The sequence below is a fragment of the Hylobates moloch genome, unplaced genomic scaffold (assembly GCF_009828535.3).
Source record: "Hylobates moloch isolate HMO894 unplaced genomic scaffold, HMol_V3 SCAFFOLD_15, whole genome shotgun sequence".
Classification (NCBI taxonomy): domain Eukaryota; kingdom Metazoa; phylum Chordata; class Mammalia; order Primates; family Hylobatidae; genus Hylobates; species Hylobates moloch.
The window spans coordinates 2,440,706-2,460,901 of record NW_026652290.1 but is presented as its reverse complement, the minus strand read 5'-3'; the positions used below and the strand labels follow the sequence as shown (position 1 = coordinate 2,460,901).

The 20,196-nt window shown below is 47.7% G+C and overlaps 1 protein-coding gene across 5 annotated transcripts in view; it reads right to left on the bottom strand.

Annotated features, from left to right (window-relative positions):
• Positions 1-20,196, bottom strand: part of RNF157 (ring finger protein 157) — a 95,842-nt gene that overhangs the window by 2,514 nt on the left and 73,132 nt on the right. For 3 of the 5 annotated variants that reach the window (XM_032176679.2, XM_032176680.2, XM_032176682.2), the window contains exons 5-18: positions 19,706-19,823; positions 19,155-19,221; positions 18,189-18,232; positions 17,115-17,162; positions 14,924-14,995; positions 14,215-14,374; positions 13,909-14,021; positions 11,702-11,940; positions 10,755-10,863; positions 8,559-8,670; positions 7,911-8,083; positions 7,601-7,666; positions 6,631-6,679; positions 4,701-4,811 (exon numbers count right to left, since the gene is read on the bottom strand). In XM_032176679.2, coding sequence (XP_032032570.2) covers positions 4,701-4,811; positions 6,631-6,679; positions 7,601-7,666; positions 7,911-8,083; positions 8,559-8,670; positions 10,755-10,863; positions 11,702-11,940; positions 13,909-14,021; positions 14,215-14,374; positions 14,924-14,995; positions 17,115-17,162; positions 18,189-18,232; positions 19,155-19,221; positions 19,706-19,823 — 1,481 coding nt within the window. Of the gene's footprint in view, positions 1-2,386; positions 4,412-4,700; positions 4,812-6,630; positions 6,680-7,600; positions 7,667-7,910; positions 8,084-8,558; positions 8,671-10,754; positions 10,864-11,701; positions 11,941-13,908; positions 14,022-14,214; positions 14,375-14,923; positions 14,996-17,114; positions 17,163-18,188; positions 18,233-19,154; positions 19,222-19,705; positions 19,824-20,196 lie in introns of those variants that run through there. The other 2 variants (XM_058428367.1, XM_032176681.2) reach the window with 2 other exon arrangements.

Sequence of the window (20,196 nt, the reverse complement as noted above, 5' to 3'; positions counted from 1 at the left end):
GCAAATGGTAAACAAGAGAGAAGACACACATGCATGCACAAATAAAAACAGCAGCACCACCACCACCACCACTGCCGCCACCACCAGCAAGCCATGGAAGGCTGGGCGGGAGAGGCTGCCCAGAGAGCTGTCCTGACTCTGAATTCACAGGAGTCCTTGCTATAAACTCCAACCTTCTATTCTATAGAAGCCTTAGCCAGGGCAGAACCGGTTACTTGTGGAAGACTCAAGAATCAGATCTGAAGTCTGCTCTCCTGGCCTCTTGGTATGCTCTGTGGTGAGGGAGGTCCTGCAGCAAGCGGGGGGCACCTTCCCCTGGCAAGGACCCTGAGGGGCCCACGGCAAAGCCCTGCTGCTGCTCTCTCCTCAGCCTCATTCTCACGGTGAGCCTGGCTGTGGAAAGTCAGTGTGGGTGCTGAGGGGCCTTCCAGAGCGGGTGCCGCCATTTTGTCTGGCTGAGTCCAGGCCCCTCCAGCCAAAAAATGGAGCATAGAGATTTAAAATCCTCAGAGGCAAATAGATAAAGGTGCTTTCCGTTCACGTCTTGGTTTTTGGGATATCAAAAACGGGAGTATGAAGAGACCTCTAGAGGTAGATTTTGGGAGTACATTCAGGAAAATTTCACAAGCCCCTTTCCTGCCTCTACGAAGCCACTTATTAAATATAAGGACTGTAACAGTCTTTGTAGAGTTGCTCTCCAGGGGAAGGAGAAACTTAGTTTGAAATTTTCCTTAGTGCCCACAAAGTGCAAGTAGCATCTTAGTCTTGGGTTTTGAGGCCTCTCAAAAAGAGGAGAGAATTCAATTTTAGGTCTCCACAAACCTTTTTAGATTTCACTGGATATGCTCATTCCAGTGGAATGCAGTCATTTAAAAATTATATCTGTATTTCCACTAAAAAGACCCAAATTATCTTTGCCTTTTTTTTTTTTTTTTTTTTTTTTTTTAGATGGAGTTTCACTCCCTCTCAGCCTCCCAGGCTGGAGTGCAGTGGTGTGATCTTGACTCACTGCAACCTCCGGTTCCCAGGCTCAATCGATCCTCCTGCCTCAGCCTCTCGAGTAGCTGGGACCACAGGCATATGCCACCAAGCCTGGCTAATTTTTGTATTTTCTGTAGAGACGGGGTTTCATGCATTGCCCAGGCTGGTCTCCAGCTCCTGGGCTCAAGTGATCACTTGCCTCAGCCTCTCAAAATGCTGGGATTACAGGCGTGAGCCACTGTGCCTGGCCTATCTTTGCCTTTTTCCATCACTGACTACCCCAAGCCTTCATATAACTATCACTTGCCACGATGACTTTCCTGCCACCTGTGTAACAGTCCACCAAACTCCTCAGAGCCACATCTGCTTAGCGTGGTCTCGCAATTCTAGTCTTACTACCACCTGTCACACCTGTCAACTGAGATCTCCTTCCTTTATTCCCTTCAGAAGCAATCTCAGAACACACCACTCCCCAGTGAAAAACCAAAAATCCACCCTTGGTCTTGGGGCCCAGGAAGACCCAGAAACTTCTTAGGGGGAGAGGGGCTAGAATGACAAAAGTGCCTCTAAGCCCCTCACCAGTGTTACCAGAGTGGTGAGGATGGGAACCAACAAGGTTCTCAGTCCTTGCCACCAGCCGGGTCTCCTGGCAGAGCCCGTGAGCAAGGTGCAGGGCACAGGGACAACATGGGTTGCACCCCGGGCTCCATTTCCCACTGGCCCTCCATGAAGGGAGTGGCACCCGCTTGAAGAGGGAAATAGACTCAAGCAGAGACCAGGCGCATGTGCAGCTGTCCTGATGGGGAGAGAGCTGGCCGCAGGAGCAATGAGGCGCCAAGACAGACAGCGGTATCTCAGCCCTAGGAGAGAAAGCTGAACTTACAGCTGAGTATGAAGAGGCCTATTTATTCCACGGGACCTACCAAAGTGGCTATTCCTGTCTGTAACCCAGCAGACACTTCCAGAGAGTTCTCCAGCAAATTTGCTACCAGTGTGATGCTAACAGTGGAACCAGAGACACATTTTGCCTAGAGATGTGCTTTTCCCCGTCAAGTAAAAAGGGAACCAGAGGTTTTGAGACATCACTTTTCACCCAACTACTGACCAAGGATGCCAATTAAAAACAAATCATGGCCGGGCGCAGTGGCTCACACCTGTAATCTCAGCACTTTGGGGGGCCGAGGTGGGCAGATCACCTGAGGTCAGGAGTTCGAGACCACCCTGACCAACATGGTAAAACCCCGTCTCTGCTAAAAATACAAAAATTAGCTGGGCATGGTGGCATGCGCCTGTAATCCTAGCTACTCAGGAGGCTGAGGCAGGCGAATCACTTGAACCCAGGAGGTGGAGGTTGCAGTGAGCTGAGATCGCGCCACTGCACTCCAGGCTGGGCGACAGAGCGAGACTCTGTCTCAAAAAAACCAAAAAAAAAACAAAAACAAAAAAACCCAAATCCTTTCCATTGTCCTTGCCACAGAAGCATTCCCATTTTTATTGAACAGAAATTAATATAGTCTCACACATATTTTTCTTGGAAAATCTTAGTATATTGAATACAGCCCCTCATCTTGAGGCCTCTGGTGAGGATATAATAGGACACTTAACCGTGCCTATACCTGAGGCCCTCTTCCGAGAGCCACCACAGACATTTGATTTCATGTCTGGCACAAACTGTGAGCCCACCATAATCTCTAAATAGCTGGCTCCACAAGTCACCCTAAGGAACCCCAGGGCTTCTCTCTTCCTCCCAGTCCTCACTCTCCTCCCGTGATCCCATGGAGTAACTATCAACAAGCAGGTGAGCTGAGGGTAGTCAGGAAGAGGAGGAATAAGCTCAGTTTCCACTAGCACTGTTGGCTAAAACAACTCCCAGCAGCTCCCTCTGCCAAAAAAATAGGGGTGAGTAAGGGAGTCCCTCGAGGGAGGCAGGAACCTAAATTTCTCTCCTAAAGCCAAGTAAGGGGTTGACCAGGGTAGAGCTGCCTCAGACACAGGGCACAGCTAAGGCAGAGACATCATTTTCACCCAACTACTGACGGAGGATGCCAATTAAAACCAAATCCTTTCCATAGCCCTTGCCACAGAAGCATTCCCATTTTTGTAAAGCAGAAATTAATACGGTCTCACAAATATTTTTTCTCAGAAGATCTTAGTACCCTGAATATAGCCCCTTGCCAATTAGGAATGGGAGCCTTGCTCACAGCCCCAAGCGAACGCCTCCCACGTGTGTGCGTGCCCAGCAAGCTTTGGACGGGGTGAAGCATTGGCGAGGAGGACAGTGCTGGCACGGAGTGAACATGAACTTTCATACCAAGTCTAGAGAACATACATGAGTTTAGAAAATAAACAAACCAGACAGACAGATTTACATTTGGCAAAATGATGTGAAACACAAATGGACAGATGGAAGCCAGGCCAGGAGCGGGAAGGCAGGGAGTGAAGCAGCCCCTGGGCCCCAGCAGCTCCAGTCCAGGCCTAACTGGCAGGAGGCTGGCCCTGTGGTCAACACTCCCTCCTCCACGCTCAGGCAGGAAGGGGGTCTTCCCTGGGCCTGTGCAGGAGAAGCAGGGGACTGCCTCTTTTGGTCTCACTGAAGATGAAGAGGCCTGGGCAGTGTCTTTAGAACAAACTAAATAGAAAATGACTCAAGAAAGCCCTTTGAAGGGCTGGAGAAAGTATCTCTAGAGAATTCCAGCTTCCCCTGCCACAAGCTTGTGTGGGGCCAGAACGTGCTTGGACTGTGTCTTGCACAGGCTGATGGAGAGTGGCAACCACAGAGGTCGCTCCAGCCACGTCGCTGAGCGAGTAAAGCACTGGACCCGGGATGTGGCTGTTCCGAAGCTGAAGTGAGTCTTCGTTCAGGGAATGTTTACGAGGATTCAAACAACACGATCTGAAGGACAATTTCTGTCGTGAAACCCGGAGGGGACATTTGACTGAGTCCACTTGGGCAAGATGTGGATTTTAGAAAAGCAGTTTTTGGAGCCCTTGAACGGGCACATTAACTAAAAAGGCACTCGGTGCTCCAAGTGTGATTAACACGATCCTGTGTAAGGCATTACCTAGATTGGGTTTAGCATCAGGAGGAGGAGTAAGGGGCACAATGACAACCTCATCACCTGTGAAGTTACAGCTCCAGGGAGCAGAGAGGAGCCCTAACTTGACCTTTCCACTGGGATCCAAATCCAGTAGTATGTACAACGCCACTGGGAACCCAAAGCTCCCTGGATCACAGAGCCATTCCCTAGCCTCTAAAATGCTGGCTTTCACATTCCTCTCTGATCCTAGCTGAAACACATGTCTTCTGAGGAGCTACAGCTTCACTTTTAAAGGGCGCAGGCAATCCTTCCAAGACCTTCGGAGAGAGGTGGTGTCTGTCTGCTCAAACTTTTTGTTGATGAAAACAAGACTGGGCCACCTGACATGGTACCTGCAAGGCCGTGATGTGGGGTGGAGAGTGGTTAGGCCAAATCGTAAGTTTTGCTTCTTTCTTCCTATCCTAATATTCTCACTCAGAGCAAGGCTGGCTCATTGCAAAAAGCTCAAGGACTCTCCCAGGCCTTCTTACTTCCTTCAGCAACTGGTCTCCAGCACTAGCACACCCCAGGCCTTCTTGGCAGGAACTGCAGGGCAGGAGATGGGTGTACCAGGGTGAGAGCAGGGGTAAGAGCACAGGGATCGTCTCCCACCAAGTTCATGTTCGGCAGACTGCCACTCACCAGGTAAGCAGACCTCAGAGCACAGCTTATTGTCCAGTGCTTTCACGCTTGCGATGCCAAAGTCATTGTTATTGTCACACTCCATACCTAGAAATGCGCATGTCCTCTGGCCTGCAACGGAGTTAATGCAGTTAGAGAGGGGCTGGCTGTGTTTTTCTCTGCATTGCTGTACTTAAAATAAAAATCTTAAGGATGGAGACAAAAAAAAATCAAATCATATGTTAAAAAAAAGACAATAATTAAGTGGATAAAGAGTGGACAAGAAAGGAATCACGTTGTGTGGGCATGTCTGTGTTCTCGCACTATCCTGCTGTTTCCCTAGAGCCCTTTCCGTCTGCTGTTCCCTAACAAGTCAGATCACTGAGGAGGGCTGTGGGACACAGGCTCAACAAAGAACACTACAGCGAGCAGAGCTGGGCAGAGGCCAGGCTGGTGAGGCTGCGACCAACCAGCAGAAGCTAGGGAGGGCCAGTGGGGAGGGCATCCTGCTCATGCCTGCATCTGCCTTGGGTGCGAGCTGGGTGTGTTTAGGACAACATGGCTCTGCAAAATAAGTACATGAAACAACAACTAAAGGTCTTAGGGTCCACAATTTTGCATATCAAATCAGAATGACTATATTCACAAAATTATGATTTCCCTTCTTATGAGACCTGAGTTGTTATTTTCAGTGTGTTTTAGGTGGCTAACCAGAAATCTACAGACATGTAAGAAGGGAAGCGAAAAGTTTTAAAAGTTGTTTTTTATCAAGCTCCCCTCTTTTTTTCTCAGTGAAACAGAGAGAAGAAAACAAATCCATTCCACGGGCTAGGGAATGTCAGGTGAAACAACCTGGCCACAATGCACCTCTTAGAAGCAAATATTCTATGGGAGAAACAATCACAAGGGGTAACTCTAGAGCCTCAAGCACTGAAGTCATCAGCTGAGTTGGTGACACTCCAAACCCCCTTGGGCTGGGTGGGGTGCAAGAGCTGACGGAGGCAGCCTTGGCGGCCACCTTCTCCTTCAAGCTCCTCGGCCAGGCGGGAGCTGTCAGGTCCACATGCACACCTCCAACACTTCCCAAGCGATGGCCAGCGCTAAAGCAGAAGCAACAGGAGGACATCTGCTGGCGCGTCTGCATCCAGGCCGGGCATACGTGTGCTCTGGAGGTGCCCCTGAGGGAGGTGCCTCAGAGCAGCAGGCGGAAGAGTCTGGCTCCTGGAACACATAGTGTTCCCTGCTTGGGGGAGACTTTCCTGCCCCTTCTTCCTCCTATGTCCTTGCTCTGTGGGCCACTCCTTCTCTTCTAGCCTTACTGGAAACAACATTCTTCCAACTGAAGATGTAACTGAGGCCTGAATTATGGTAAAGGAAGATTATTACAACAGCCTTTAAAATACTTGCCTAAGCTGAGCTCCTGAAGAAACCTGGACCTGTTTCCTTGACCACGCCTTTAACACGTCTGCCGGCTCCTGAGAGTCCTCTTTTACAGTAATGTCGGCCATACTCCTAACTAAAGCAAGACCTGACCAGCTGCCAAATAGTCCTCCCCCTCCCCCCAGTGGAAGAAATGGCTACTGCTGTTCAACACTGAGAATGCCAGAACAGCTCTGTGGGGCTCCACTGAAAACCTGCAGCAGGGCGGCTGATGATGGGAGTTGCTTAGAGAGCTTCCGAATCTACTTCAGGTAAATATGGACCTGTATGTATCTCCTGCAGCACCCGCACCTGACATCCATGGCTCTAAGGCCCAGAAAGAGCTGAGGAGGTCATAGAGGTCATCAATGCCCTGCTTGCTTTGATGTACCATTAAGAAGACGATCTTTCCTCTAACAGCCCCATACGACCGAGCAGTGCCATCGAGTCATACCAGTACCCTTTTCTTTACCCCTTAAAGAATACCCAGGAAAGAAAGATAAATAAAGAAGTAAAGGACCAGATCTTTTACCATCTTCCTGCGTGGGTGACCCATCCTCTTCCTCTATAACATCATTCCCCTAGGACAGAAGGAAGGCCCTGTGAGTCTATGAAGTGGCAAAATGAGCAAACTGATTGGCTGAAGACAAAACTAATCATCCTAATGGTCTCTAACTCCAGCGCCTCGTTAATAGCATATATTTCCATCTGTGTTTAATATGCCTCAGAGGCTGAGTAAAGGCAGACCTTGCTTGGTGAGGCACCATCTGCCTATAGGGATTAGATCCGAGCCACATTACCCATATATGCTCAGAACGGTCTGTCAGGAACATCCTCGTTAATAGTGTAGCTGATACTGTTTCTCTAAGGTGGACGTAAAAATTACTAAATGAAAGAGCAAACTGTGAGATCACAAGACTTTCAGAAATCCCTTAAGATCCCAAACCCCATCCAGATCCTCCATCGAGAGGAGTTGGCTCAAGAAGAGTTCTAGGGCTCTCACTGTGAGCCGGCGTTCCACAGCACACCACGGTCAGGGCACGTCTCACACTGAACTGTGGTCCTGTCTGCCTGCTAGACTGGGCTCCTAGATGGGTGCAGTGGGCTGGGGGTAGGCAGAAACCTCGCCACACAGGTCTGTATAGGTCTGTATGTGCCCCAGCACCCGTAGAGCACCTGTGACGTAGTCCCCCACGTAAATACTAGTGGAATGAAGGACAATATATTCTCAAGGCCAGGGGCTGGCGAGAAAAGTTCCCTCTCAAACTCACTCCACACCAGTGACCCTGGGAACCAGTGGCCCCACTCACCGGACAGTCCACAGGCCTGGGAGCAGCTGCTCTCATCTCTACCCACATTCCACTTCTCACTGATCTAGGCATGTCCCCTAGGAAGGCTTCGTCAGCACAGCCTCCCGGCCCTGGTCCTTATTGGCATCCCCAGCCAAGGCCAGCACTCCTCTGGCTGTGGGAAGGGGCACCACTCTGTGCTGTTGGGGTTACCTCTGCATCCTGCTCTCCAGCTGGGAGGCCAGCAAAGTTGCTGTCTGGAGACTCCGCGGGCAGCCCCTGCAGAAGAGCACAGTTTTTACAGGCTCTTCCATCAAGCTCTCGTGGCAGCAAACCCAAACCCTCTTCAGAACAAAACTGGTGTCAAATAGGAGGGTCAGACCTAAGGGAATGCCTTGTTTTCTGCAGCACTCCTGGCATTTTGGGGGCTTCGCAGCCATGCATGGCAGACCTTTGGTTATGCTACTTTGGACATGTATGCAAAGAACAGAGAAGCCAGGGCAGTTCCCGTCCCTTCCCTTACCTCTCCTTCTTCTGAGGGGGCCCTGCTGGCAGGCTGGGGGGAAGAGAGAGCCTCTCCCTCCTCTTCAGTGCCAGGGGCCATGTAGGAGCCAGACATGGAGGAGACGGTGTCGGTGCTGATCTGGGAGGATGCCATGGACATGACAGACTGGGCCAAGCTGCTGCTGGCAGGGCCTTTGGAGACAGGGGATGGGGAAAGGAGCCTGGAGGTCAGGCAGGGCTTCTGCAAGCTTTCTGGGGAGCAGACCCCTCTCCCCGCATTCAGGCATTGAGGAGTGAAGTGGCCGTATCTTGTCCTCCCCTAAAAGTGGTTTTAGCTTTACGGTTTTCCAAAATTCTGTTCCTTTATATTTTAGAGCTCAGAACTCAGCCTCGGGGACAGGACATTTGCTTTTCCCTGTCATAATGCTAAAGGAAACCTCATTACAGCAGGACTGGGGCTGAGAGAATTGACACCCCCCTAGCTACAGGCAAGCCCGCTATCCCATGGTAGGAAGGCAAGTCCTCTTCCCTCTCAAGCCAGGGCCTACTTGTCATGCAGTCCAGGTATTAGCTTGCCACTCCCATGTCCCTTCCCGGAGGAAATACCAGGACACTGTGGGCTGGATAAGGGGCAAGGACATGCAGCCACTCCCCGCTGCTTATGTACCTTCTGGGGAGGAAATAGTGGATGACAGAGGCGTCCCTGTGCAAGATGACTGGTCAATAGCTCCAGATGACGACAAGGTGAGATTCTCACTTTCTGGAGTCATACCACATTCCTGGGGGTTGTGGGGGAACACAACAGGACATGGAGCAAGCGCCAGTCACCTGTGCTGGAGGAGGGGTCAGGGCGGAGGTCTGGGTAGAGATGAGGAGGAAAGGCGACACTGGGAGGGACTGAGTGGCATGCAGAGGCCGCAGCTTCTCTCTTCCGTCCTCACTTCTCAGCCCAAGCCTGGAATGACCGCCTCCCAGGGGAGGCACACACTTCAGTCAACACCTCCTGCCCAGGGCACAGCATCTGCCGCGGCCATACAAAGACTGCAGCTCAGGTGACCCAGGTCACCCTGCAGCTGTGACATGGGGACACCCCAGGTTTCCCCAGGATTATGATCAGCTTTCCTTCTGCGGCAAAAGCATACAAAGCCAGCAGAGGCCTTCCTGCCCGCAGGGTATCTCCACGTGGACCCCAGTTAACTCCTGCCCAGCTGCTTTCTGATACAAACACCACCTTGCTCCCCAGCCTGCTGCTCCTCCCACACCCCCACCTCCGATCCCAGCCCCCACCTGCCAGGCATCTGGGTGCACAGCCTCACCCATCCAAGACGGATACAAAGTTCTACGAACTGTGTCTCCATAATCCCTTCCCTTTCCTCCAGGCGCTCCTCTTTTGTCTTAGTACACACAGTCCTTCTTTTTTTTTTTTCACTTTTTTTTTTTTTTTGAGATGGAGTCTTGCTCTGTCGCCCAGCCCAGGCTGGAGTACAGTGGTGTGATCTTGGCTCACTGCAACCCCCGCCTCCTGGGTTCAAGCGATTCTCCTGTCTCAGCCTCCCGAGTAGCTGGGACTACAGATGCATGCCACCACACCTGGCTAATTTTTTCTATTTTTAGTAGAGACGGGGTTTCACCATGTTAACTAGGATGGTCTCGATCTCCTGACCTCGTGATCCGCCCGCCTCGGCCTCCCAAAGTGCTGGGATTACAGGCGTGAGTCACCGTGCCCGGCCTGTCACACAGTCCTTCTTGCCTGGGCTACCGAAACCCTTTCCTGGCTGGGTCTGTCTCCTGTCTAGTCCAGGCTGCACGCTGCGGTCGGGTGGGCCTTTGGGGAGTGAAGCACTCACTGTGCCCTTGGCTTGCTCCGAGCCCCGACTTCCTGCTCTGCGCCTTTGCATGCATCATGCTCTCCACATGGACGTTTCTCTCACCTTTTTCTCCACGTCTAAAAAACTTCAAGGTTTAGCTAAAATGCTACTCCTCCATAACACGTTTTCTGATTTCCTCCACTTACAATGATCTTTTCCATCTCTGACACAGCAATTCATTGTCTCTGTTTTGGGCACACTTCTTTTTTATAAAATTTACTTAGTCATTTAACAAATACTTACTGAGCAAGAACAATGTGCCAGGCACATGCTATTCCCATGTATATGTCCTGTCCCAGCCAGACCTGAGCACCTAAGGGCAGGGACCACTTTATTTACCTTCCTATGCCCCACTGTACCTAGCTCAGTGCCCTACAGAGAGAAGCTGCATAAACCTTTGTTAAGTGAGGTCTCTGTGGGATGCACAGAGTAGAACATTCCAGCCTTGTCTTCCATTCTTCAACATGGGCCTCCCGGCACCCCCCACTTACCCCCAGGACTTTCTCCTTGCTGTTCCCAGGCCTAGGGCCCTCTCTCCTCGTATATCTGCATAGCTAGGTCTCCCACTTCCCTTGGTCCCAAAAGCTCCTGGACCGCTTTTTAAGAATGGCAGCCCCCACTTCCAGCCGTGACACTCCCTTCCCACACGTCACACATGCTGATCCACAGCACCATCTGGCACACGTGTATTTTTTTACTTATTGTCTTTTGTGTCCCCCACCCCCACCCCAGCTAACAAGAATATAAATGCTACGAGGGCAGGGACTTTTGTAGTGTCCCAGCTACTATCCTCAGCATATAGCACAGTGCCTGGCAAATAATACAGGCTGCACACACAATTGAATGCATGAATCCAGTGAAACCTTTGCCACTGCCTCAGAGGGTGTTGACAAGGTGTTTGATGAGTGAATGAGAGGAGAGGGACCTGACGAGGCATGCAGGTAGGAGGAAAGTCCCTGGAGTACAACACCCAAGAAGAGAAGAATGTCCATTACCTCTCCAAGATGCTGACCGGACGGTCTGAGAGAGAGCTGTGTCTCCGACTCGCTGCAGGAGCGCTCGTCTTCCTCTTCATGCAGCACGGAAGAGTTCTGGGAAATGGATCTGTAGGAGTCCCGTGGAAAAGCAGCTATATCCAACGTCCACTTAAAGAACAGTACTTACTACAAGGGGAGCTGAGGGGAAAACCCAAATCTTTTTTGTTTGTTTATTTTTTTGAGACAGCATCTCATTATGTTTCCCAGGCTGGGCTCGGACTCCTGGGCTTCAGCGATCCTCTTGACGCTTTAACAGAGGAGGAGTACAGCCTCCTGAGGAGCTGAGTAGGTCTGGGCTAACTTGCCTGGCTCGAAACCCAAATCTTAAGTAGGACTAGGGACATAGAAAAGAGAACCAGGGAGGGATGGAGACCTCTTTTGGGTGTCAGAAGCACTAAGTTTTACTTTTAGCTCCTTTGATGACGTGCTATCTAAACTTGGGAAAAACCACTGCCATTTACAGGGTCTCAATATTTTCATCTGTAAAATACCCTGCCCTTTACTCTGCCACAGAAACCTTGTCATGATTTGTGCCTAGCTAGATTTAGATGTTTAAGAGATATGGATCATAAGGTTCCTTCAGTCTTTGGACTAAGCAATGCTCCCATGGGCCTAGAAGGCCCTGTCCACAGTGTTCAGCGTCCTCTTCCCTATATCCCATACCCTATCCTTGAAAAAAAAGAAGAATACATAAGAGATTTGTCTCATCAGAGTTTTCCTAAGTACCTACATACCATCTTATTTTCATCTCTTAATGGATGGGATAACCTTCCCGCAAGCAGCTCTGGGAACAGCCCAGAGGGTTACTCTGCCCTAAGTCCCCAGGATGTGGACCAGCACCAAGGAGGGTTGAAGCATCTCATCAAGGATTCCGGGGGCAACAGTGTGGAGCACTGGCTACTCACTTGGAGAGACTCTTTTTGAGTTTGAGTGCCTGGCTACTGCAGTCAGACAGGCGGTCAAGAGGCGAGATCGTCCTGACGGGGGGCAGGTGGCCATCACTGCCATATGAAGGGAGCATTCCTGAGAGGTGGCCATCTCCAAGCACGTGAAGTGGAGGAACTGCTGGGGATGGGGTGAGGGGCCCGTTGAGGGCCTCCAGAAGAGATACTACTTCATAGCCTGGTGGAATATTCTCTGAGGACTAGGGGAAACAGAGACAGGTTGAAAAATTAATTAGATCCTTTTTGTTTTATGACATGATCATGCTACTTTACACTGAAAAAAATGTTTTATATCTGTTCTTGGATGGGGGGGTCTGGTAAGAACAACTGTACTAGAAGCAGAGATAAAATATCAAAGAACCACACATTGCAGATCCTGCTTATTGGTAAGCTTTTTCTTAATAGTCTCTATTTTTTTTCCGATTATAATGGAAATTTGGAAAATACATAAAAGTAAGGAAAAAAAATCACCAGTAATCAAATCACCCTAAGTTACTTTTGTTAGCATTCTGGTGTCTCTTCTTCCCATTTTTTTCTGTGTACTATTTACACAGTTTTGATCAATCTGTAAATAACAATTTTATATTCTGCTTATTTTATTATACTTTCCTCTTTTAAAAAAATAGAGATGGGATCTCACTATGTTGCCCAGGCTGGCCTTGAGCTCCTGGTCTCAATTGATCCTCCCGCCTTGGCCTCCCAAAGTGCTAAGATTACAGATGTGAGCCACCATTCCTGGCCAGAACATAAATATTTTCCTTCATTTCCGAAGCCTCTTCATGTATGTCGTCCCCTTCTCATAGATCCCCTAAGTTTTCTAACTATTCTCCTAGTGCTGGGAATCTAGTTGTGTCTAACACATCCTATCGTGAACAAGTTTTGATGAACATCCTTGAATGCCTTTTTTCAAATTATCTTCTTGTTATTAAATTACTAGCTCTTGGATGATGAGGTATAAATGTTTTTAAGGCTCTTGATATATACTGCTGTTTTCTGCTGTTTTGTTTTCTTCAGTGCCTTTTCTAGTTATACTCCTATAAGTAATACAGAAGACCTATTCTGACTGCTTCCCCGAAAGCAGGGAGAATCGCTAAAAAGAAAAGTTTTTAAAATTTGAAAGTTGGAAAACGGTATTCTCATATTTGCATATCATTGATTTTTAATGTGATTGAACTTTTTAAAAAATTCTATGTTGAGTATGTTTTGTTTATGCCCTTTGCCCATTTATCTACTGTTTTATTCAATATGAACTATGGCAAAGACACTAGCTTTTCCTCTGATACATACATTGTAAATACTTTTTTTAAAAAACCACTGTTTGTTGTCTAACTTTTAATTTTGGTTACCTTTTAGACCTCTGAAGTGCTAAACTTTTTAGGTGGTAAAATGTATGGTTCTTGCTTTCAAGCTTAGAGAATCCTTTCCAAACCAAAGTCAACTAAATAATCATCTATAATTTATTCTAGGTTTTGAATGTTTTGCTTGGTTTGCTGTAATGTTTGTTTGGTTTGATGCTTTTAATATAGTTAACTAGTTACTCCAGCTGGAATTTATTTGGTAAGGAGTAAAGTGCTAAACTAATTTTTCCTCCCGAAATAGCTAATAATTATCCCAATACCATTCATTAAATAATAATCTCTCCCAGCAGTGCGTTAATCTAAAGAAAGACAGTATCTGCTGCTCTTTAACTGCAAAACTTTGAGGTTTCACCCTAATATCAGCACTTACACTAGGAAACTGAAGTCAGTTACTTTATCTCAGGCACTGAGGTCACAAAACAGGATAAAGAAAAACAGTTACTTTCTTCCAGGATTCAAATAAAGATAATAAATTGTATTTAAATCCAAAATAATCATCCCATTGTTTCTGCCTGGGGGAGTTCGAGTTGAACCTCGCTGGAGTGAAACTGCAAGCAGATGGCTCTAGGAATGGTAAACATTAACTGGACACCAAGTTCCCAAGGAGGAAAAGGGAGGTTTTCATGACCAATATTCAATTTTCCACAGTAATAAGTTGGTTTTAACGCATGCTCTCAGCCGGCTTGCTAAATACTGCAGCATGCCCGGGTCTAATTCCTTGCTGCAATGCCATGTAGAGAAGCATGAAAAGTTTTAAAAAGCCAGTGAGGCATTTGCTTCAGAGGGGCCGTGGTTCTGAGCCCAACTTACTGAATGCTCTTCAGAGTCAGATGTCTGGGATGAGATGATGGGGTTAAAGCTGGTTGGGGACAAGGGGCCCAATTTTTTCCTCATGGCTCGGATCTGAAGCAGTGCCCGGAAGGCTGTGAAGAAGAAAACAGGCAATCAGGACATCCTGATGCAGGATTAAGGATGAACAAGAGCCCAGACAGAAACCATGATCCCTCCCAGCGCGCATCCGTTTGTCAGATCCAGCAGCAGCACGTTTCAGTGTTTTGTAAATGTCCTCTTGTCCTCTCTCCCACCCACCAGTCCCCCTGCCGCTCTGGGGCTTACGCAGTCGGCAGATGGGGCAGTTGTTGGCCTGGTAGCGCAGGGTGTCTGCACAGGTGTTACAGAGGCAGAGGTGACGACAGGGCAGAATCAAGGTGTCCCGGACATCCGAGAGACACACCACACACTCGGCACTGTTATCACTCACTTCGTCTTCAGCCACCTGGCCGAGGAGAAAGAAATGTAGCCAATGGCACAAAGCCCTTCCTGTCCCATACTTTACTGACAAGGCAGCGTGGCTGAAGAGCTAATATAAGTAATAATTATGAACAAAATCTGCATTGACATTGGACTTTGTCATTTACCCAGTGCGTCCACACACTTAGCTTCACTGCTTCTGAGAAGTATTTACCTAAAATTGAGAGGACGAGACTAACCACTAGAGCTCCTCCTATAAGGCTCAGAGCTGGGCCTTTCAAGTCTCAGCTGAAGGGACCTAGGGGACCACACAGATAAAGGAAAAGGAGCAAAGAAAGGGCCCTGGTGGAAACCGAGTTGGACAGAGCTCTGCGGCAGAACAAAGCCAAACAAGCCTACTTTTCTCATTTCCAAAGTGGTAAAAGCATAATGATCTGAAATGAGGAACAAGAAAATACCCTTCTAAGACCTAACTGATTTCAGAGTTTGGCACGCTAAATTTCTGGACGCTGACTTACGATTTCTCACTTGGCCTCGTGGAAAGAGTACATTCAGAATTTTGGATAAAACTTACCTTAGAATCTTGTGTGTTGTACTTGTTTTCAATTCCATAGATCTCCTGAAGGAGGTAGCTGACCCCGTCTACCTGAACAGCAAACAGATAGGTTCAAGGACAGGCTGTCTCTACTGAGAGACAAGAGTGGGAACTCCCTCCCATCTTACCTCTTTTGGTAACCAAGGACTACCGATTCATAATGAGAAAAAAAAATCAAAGGCCTAGATAAGTAAAGGATGCTTTTATTTACTTATGTTTTCTCTTTGAGAGAAGAAAATCAAATATTTAATTCACTCATCATTATATACAACAGGCAACATAAAATTTCACAAATATAATAATAATACTTGCACTGCAGCTTACTATTATGGACAATTAAGAAGGCATAGACTAGAAAAAGGATGGGAGGGTATGCACTAAAACCTAGGCATTTGCTATGTAATCCAATCTGAGTTCAGACATTATAAAAATAAAGGAATGGAAAAGAGAAAGAGAAAGAAAAAGAAGAAGAAATTGGTAAGGAAAAAGATGGGAAGGGAAAATATGGATGCAAAGGGTGATAGCAAGGCCTGGAGGAAGAGGCTAATGGTGTATACCCCACACCATGAAGCCACCCCATCCCCAACATGCAGCAAAATTACACCTCTTGGCCCTGTTTCTTTTTTCTTTTCTTTCTTTCTTTCTTTTTTTTTTTTTTGAGATAGGGTCTTGCTCTGTCATCCAGGCTGGAGTGCAGTGGCACCATCTTGGCTCACTGCAACCTCTGCCTCCTGGGTTCAAGCAATTCTCCTGTCTCAGCCTCCTGAGTAGCTGGGATTACAGGGCGTGATCCACCATGCCTGGCTAATTTTTGTATTTTGTGGTAGAGACGGGGTTTCACCATGTTGACCGGGCTGGTCTCAAACTCCTGACCTCAAGTGATCCACCTGCCTCAGCCTCCCGAAGTGCTAGGATAAGAGGGATGAGCCACCAAGCCCGGCCAGCCCTGTTTCTTAAAACCCCAACTACCAAGGCCCAATCCCACTCCCATTAACCTGGGCCATGTCAGTGCCTACGCTGACCCTGCCCCATTTACTTTTAGCAGCACGCTCTTCTGCCTCACCTCTGTTTCTTAGCCATCCCTTCCCCTAAGACATAGCCTGTCTCTGATTTTATATCCCACTCTCCGGTTTGACAGTCTCTTGCTAATGCCAATCTAACAAGAGGAAAATGGTTGAGCCTTTCCATCCCATCCAGGCCTCCTGGAGAACCAGGCCTTCCCCTATGAGGCAACTCACCAAGGCCTGGCCTGCCCAGGTAGTGCCCTGGGCTCAGGATCTGTTTCCTCCTCTGCTGCTCTTAAAACCTGTTTTCATGCAGTGATTATATTGGAAAACTAATTTATACTAAGTTATTCTTATTATTGACCTCATTAAAAGAGAGGCGAGTAATTAACCTAAAAGAATGAACAGTGTAGAATTTCAGGTATCTATCACCCATCTGCAGGGAGGCTTTTCTTTGCATCTCGAAGAAGCCCAACCCCGCCTCCTACCCAGCTGCTCTACACCCTCCGTGAGATGACCTGCCCCTCACCCACCCCCCCTTGCCAATGCCACTGGCACCACTCTCTCTCCTCCCAGTGATGTCTCCTCCTACCTCTATAAGAGTGGAAAGAAAAGTGCTGGCACATGGTAGGGGCTGGGACTTCTAGCAGACATATGCATAAGGTGCTGATCTTTCTGGAAGAGGGAGAATGGCTAACTTTGAATTTTAGAAAAGGAATGGATAAATTAAGCCAATGACTCTAATTACCCCCAATTGGACCCTGATGCTTTATCCTTTTGCTTGAAATGCTTCTCACTCTGGCATTTTAAAGAAAAAGAGTTCTCCCTAAACCCAATGTTGGGAAATAAATCTTATTCTTTCATTTCTCAAGTCCTTTGCTCAGATAAAGGCTCCCTCAACACCAACACTTCTGGAACAATGAAGACATCAAAAATCGGCATTCCTTTCAGGCCACCCAAGTCGTTTGTAATAGCTTGTAACATTCAAAAGCACTCCCTTTTTTTTCTTTTCTTCTCTGATTTTAAAAAAAAAAAAAGAGGAAAAAGAGGGAGCAAAAAGTAAAACAAAAACAAAAACAAAACAAGAGGGAGAGAGAAGAAGAAAGGAAAGAATAAAAGGAAGGAAGGAGCCTAATACTAACAGTCTGTGGTCTTCAAATACTTACTACTTGTTTCTGTTTGAGGGGCTTGACACAGAAAGTTCCATCTGTGTGCTGGAATGAAAATATGAAAGTTATGACAAGGAAGGGAGGATAATAAAGCACCAGGTATTCTTCTGTTACATCTCCCAGTTACAGTCGCCCTCCCTTATCTGCAGTTTCATTTTCCATGGTTTCAATTACCCACCATTAACCACTGTCTGAAAATATTACATACAATAAGATATTTTGAGAGAGAAAGATCACATTCAGACTTTTATTACCTTATAGTTATAATTGTTTTAGTTTACTCTTAATCTCTTATTGTGCCTAATTTATGAATTAAACTTTATCATAGGTGTAGATGTAGTATGGGAAAAACCACAGTGTATATGAGGGTTCTGTACGATCTGCAGTTTCAGGCATCCACTGGGGGTCTTGGAACTTATCCCCTGAGGATAAGGGGGGACTACTGTACACATGTTCCTGGACACTCTCAGAGTAGAATTATACAATCCTAATTCTTTAACGGTCTTACAATTATCCAGTCTAACCTTTCTTTTTTTTTTTTTTTTTTTGAGACAGAGCCTCACTCTATCGCCCAGGCTGGAGTGCGGTGGTATCATCTCAGCTCACTACAACCTCCGCCTCCCAGGTTCAAGCAATTCTCCTGCCTCAGCCACCTGAGTAGCTGGGATTACAGGTGCCCACCATCATGCCTGGCTACTTTTTATATTTTTAACAGAGGCGGGGTTTTGCCATGTTTCCCAGGCTAGCCTCGAACTCCTGGCCTCAAGTGATCCACCCACCTTGGCCTCCCAAAGTGCTGGGACTACAGGCATGAGCCACCGCATCTGACCCAGTCTAATCCTTTCATTTTAAGGAGACTGAGGCCTAAGGAGTTGAAGGTCCTGTAGCAAGCCGGTGGCACGGCTGGACCTGCACCCAAGCGTAGCCCAAAAAGTGATGTTCTTTCACCATCATAGACTCTAAAGCCAGACCCATTCTGCTGAGCTCAGGCACCCAGCAAACGGGTTACATATGTCTCACATGAAAGAAAGGGCTAAAGGCAGTAAAGCGAGGCCCTCTAAAGTCACTCACCTTCTCAAAAGTACCCAGCAGGACATGGCAATGGCCAAAATACTCTGAAAGAAACAAAGGCATGTGAGTGAAGAAGCCCAAACAGCACACCTTGATGCCCATGACCTTCTCCAGTTCCTTGCAATCTGGCAAACCAAATGTGCCAGGCTGTCCCTAGAAGGGGCACATTATATAACCCATACTTTTTTTTTTTTTTTTTTTGAGACAGAGTCTGGCTTTGTTGCCCAGGCTGCAGTGCGGTGGCATGATCTTGGCTCACTGCGGCCTCCGCCTACCGGGTTCCAGCAATTCTCCTGCCTCAGCCTCCCAAGTATCTGGGATTATAGGCATGAGCCACCATGCCCGGTTAATTTTCTGTATTTTTAGGAGAGACGGGGCTTCACTATGTTGGTCAGGCTGGTCTCGAACTCTTGACTTCAGGTGATCTGCCCGCCTCAGCCTCCCAAAGTGCTAGGATTACAGGGATGAGCCACCACGCCCAGCTAACCCACATTTTTTTCAGACCAAGTCTCACTCTGTCACCCAGGCTGCAGTGCAGTGGCGCAATCTCAGCTCACTGCAACCTCTGCCTCCTGGGTTCAAACGATTGTCCTGCCTCAGCCTCCCAAGTAGTTGAGATTACAGGCACGCACTGCCATGCCCAGCTGATTTTTGTAGTTTTAGTAGAGACAGGGTTTCCCCATGTTGCTCAGGCTGGTCTCGAACTCCTGACCTCAGGTGATCCACCCGCCTCGGCCTCCCAAACTGCTGCGATTACAGGTGTGAGCCACTGTGCCCAGCCAAACCCACACTTTTCACATCAGCCCAGGAGCTTGGAGTCACAGATGTGAGAGGATGCAGAGACTGCCTGACTCACAGTCACAAACACCCACAAAGAAGGCATGTTGTTCTGGGGCCACAGCTGCTGCCAGGAATATGCCACAAAGAGCAGTGTGCACAGCCAAAGAGGACAGAAATCGCCCCTACCATCTCCTTCATCCACCACAGCATGTACCACTAGAGGGTAAACTTCTCGGTCTAGATCAAAGCCAAGCTGAAGGGAAAGAAAGGAAAGAAAAAAAAAAGAGGATTTAACACATTTAGATGGCACAGCTAATCTCAGAAAGGGCGATACTGTCAAGAAGCATTAATCTCATCTCTGCTCCTCATTCTTTAGCTTTGTTAATTACCCAAGTTTGTTAACTGAGGGCCATCAGCTGCTTTTTAAAAATCTCATAGATGTAAATAAGGCCCTCTAACCTATAGGTTTTTTTTTTTTTTCTTTGAGCATAGCTTTCTCAAAGTATCCTAGGCTAATGGGCTATTTCCATTCCTAGGGAATGAAAAAATTAACAAAGTTAGGTATATCCTTGATGCAAAATAAGCAGAGCTTTAAAACGACATAATGAAGTCACAAGGCTGAAAGGTAAGCATGGCCTTCAAGCGTCTGAGCAGCCCCTTTGCTGTTGGCCCGAGTCCTAAGTAGCCCCTAGGCCCTTCTGAGTCGATGTGGGAAACCCTCCCCAGAGGCAGCTCACCTCCTCTTCGGCCCACTCGGAGGGATCCACGGTGTGGGAGGGCAGGCAGAACTGCTGACACACTCCTCGCTTGTAGTGCACAGTCTCCGACTGGAGGCTGTTGTCTTTGGGAATGTAGCTATTGATACAAGTGGGAGGCAAAGCGAAAGTCAGTATCCGGCACAGATGGGTCTGACAACTTCCTCTGCTCACGCCTGTTCTCAATTATCAACAGGCTCTAGCGAAGAGAAGAAAGGGTCCTTTATAATCCCTTTCCTTTGCTCTTGCTTGGCAACGTTAAACTTTTCTATTCAACCCACACATCCAAAGAAAGGTAGCTTACTGGATTTTTAACAGCATGTTAAGGACCTGAAGGACTACCACCATTTACCACTATACCAAGATGGCACAATTTGAAGAGAAAAGGTAAAGGGTAAGGCTTTGTAGAAGAAAATCTAAATTCACGAACCAGATCTCACCTGACTGCAGAAAAAGAATGTTTTCTGCCCTTG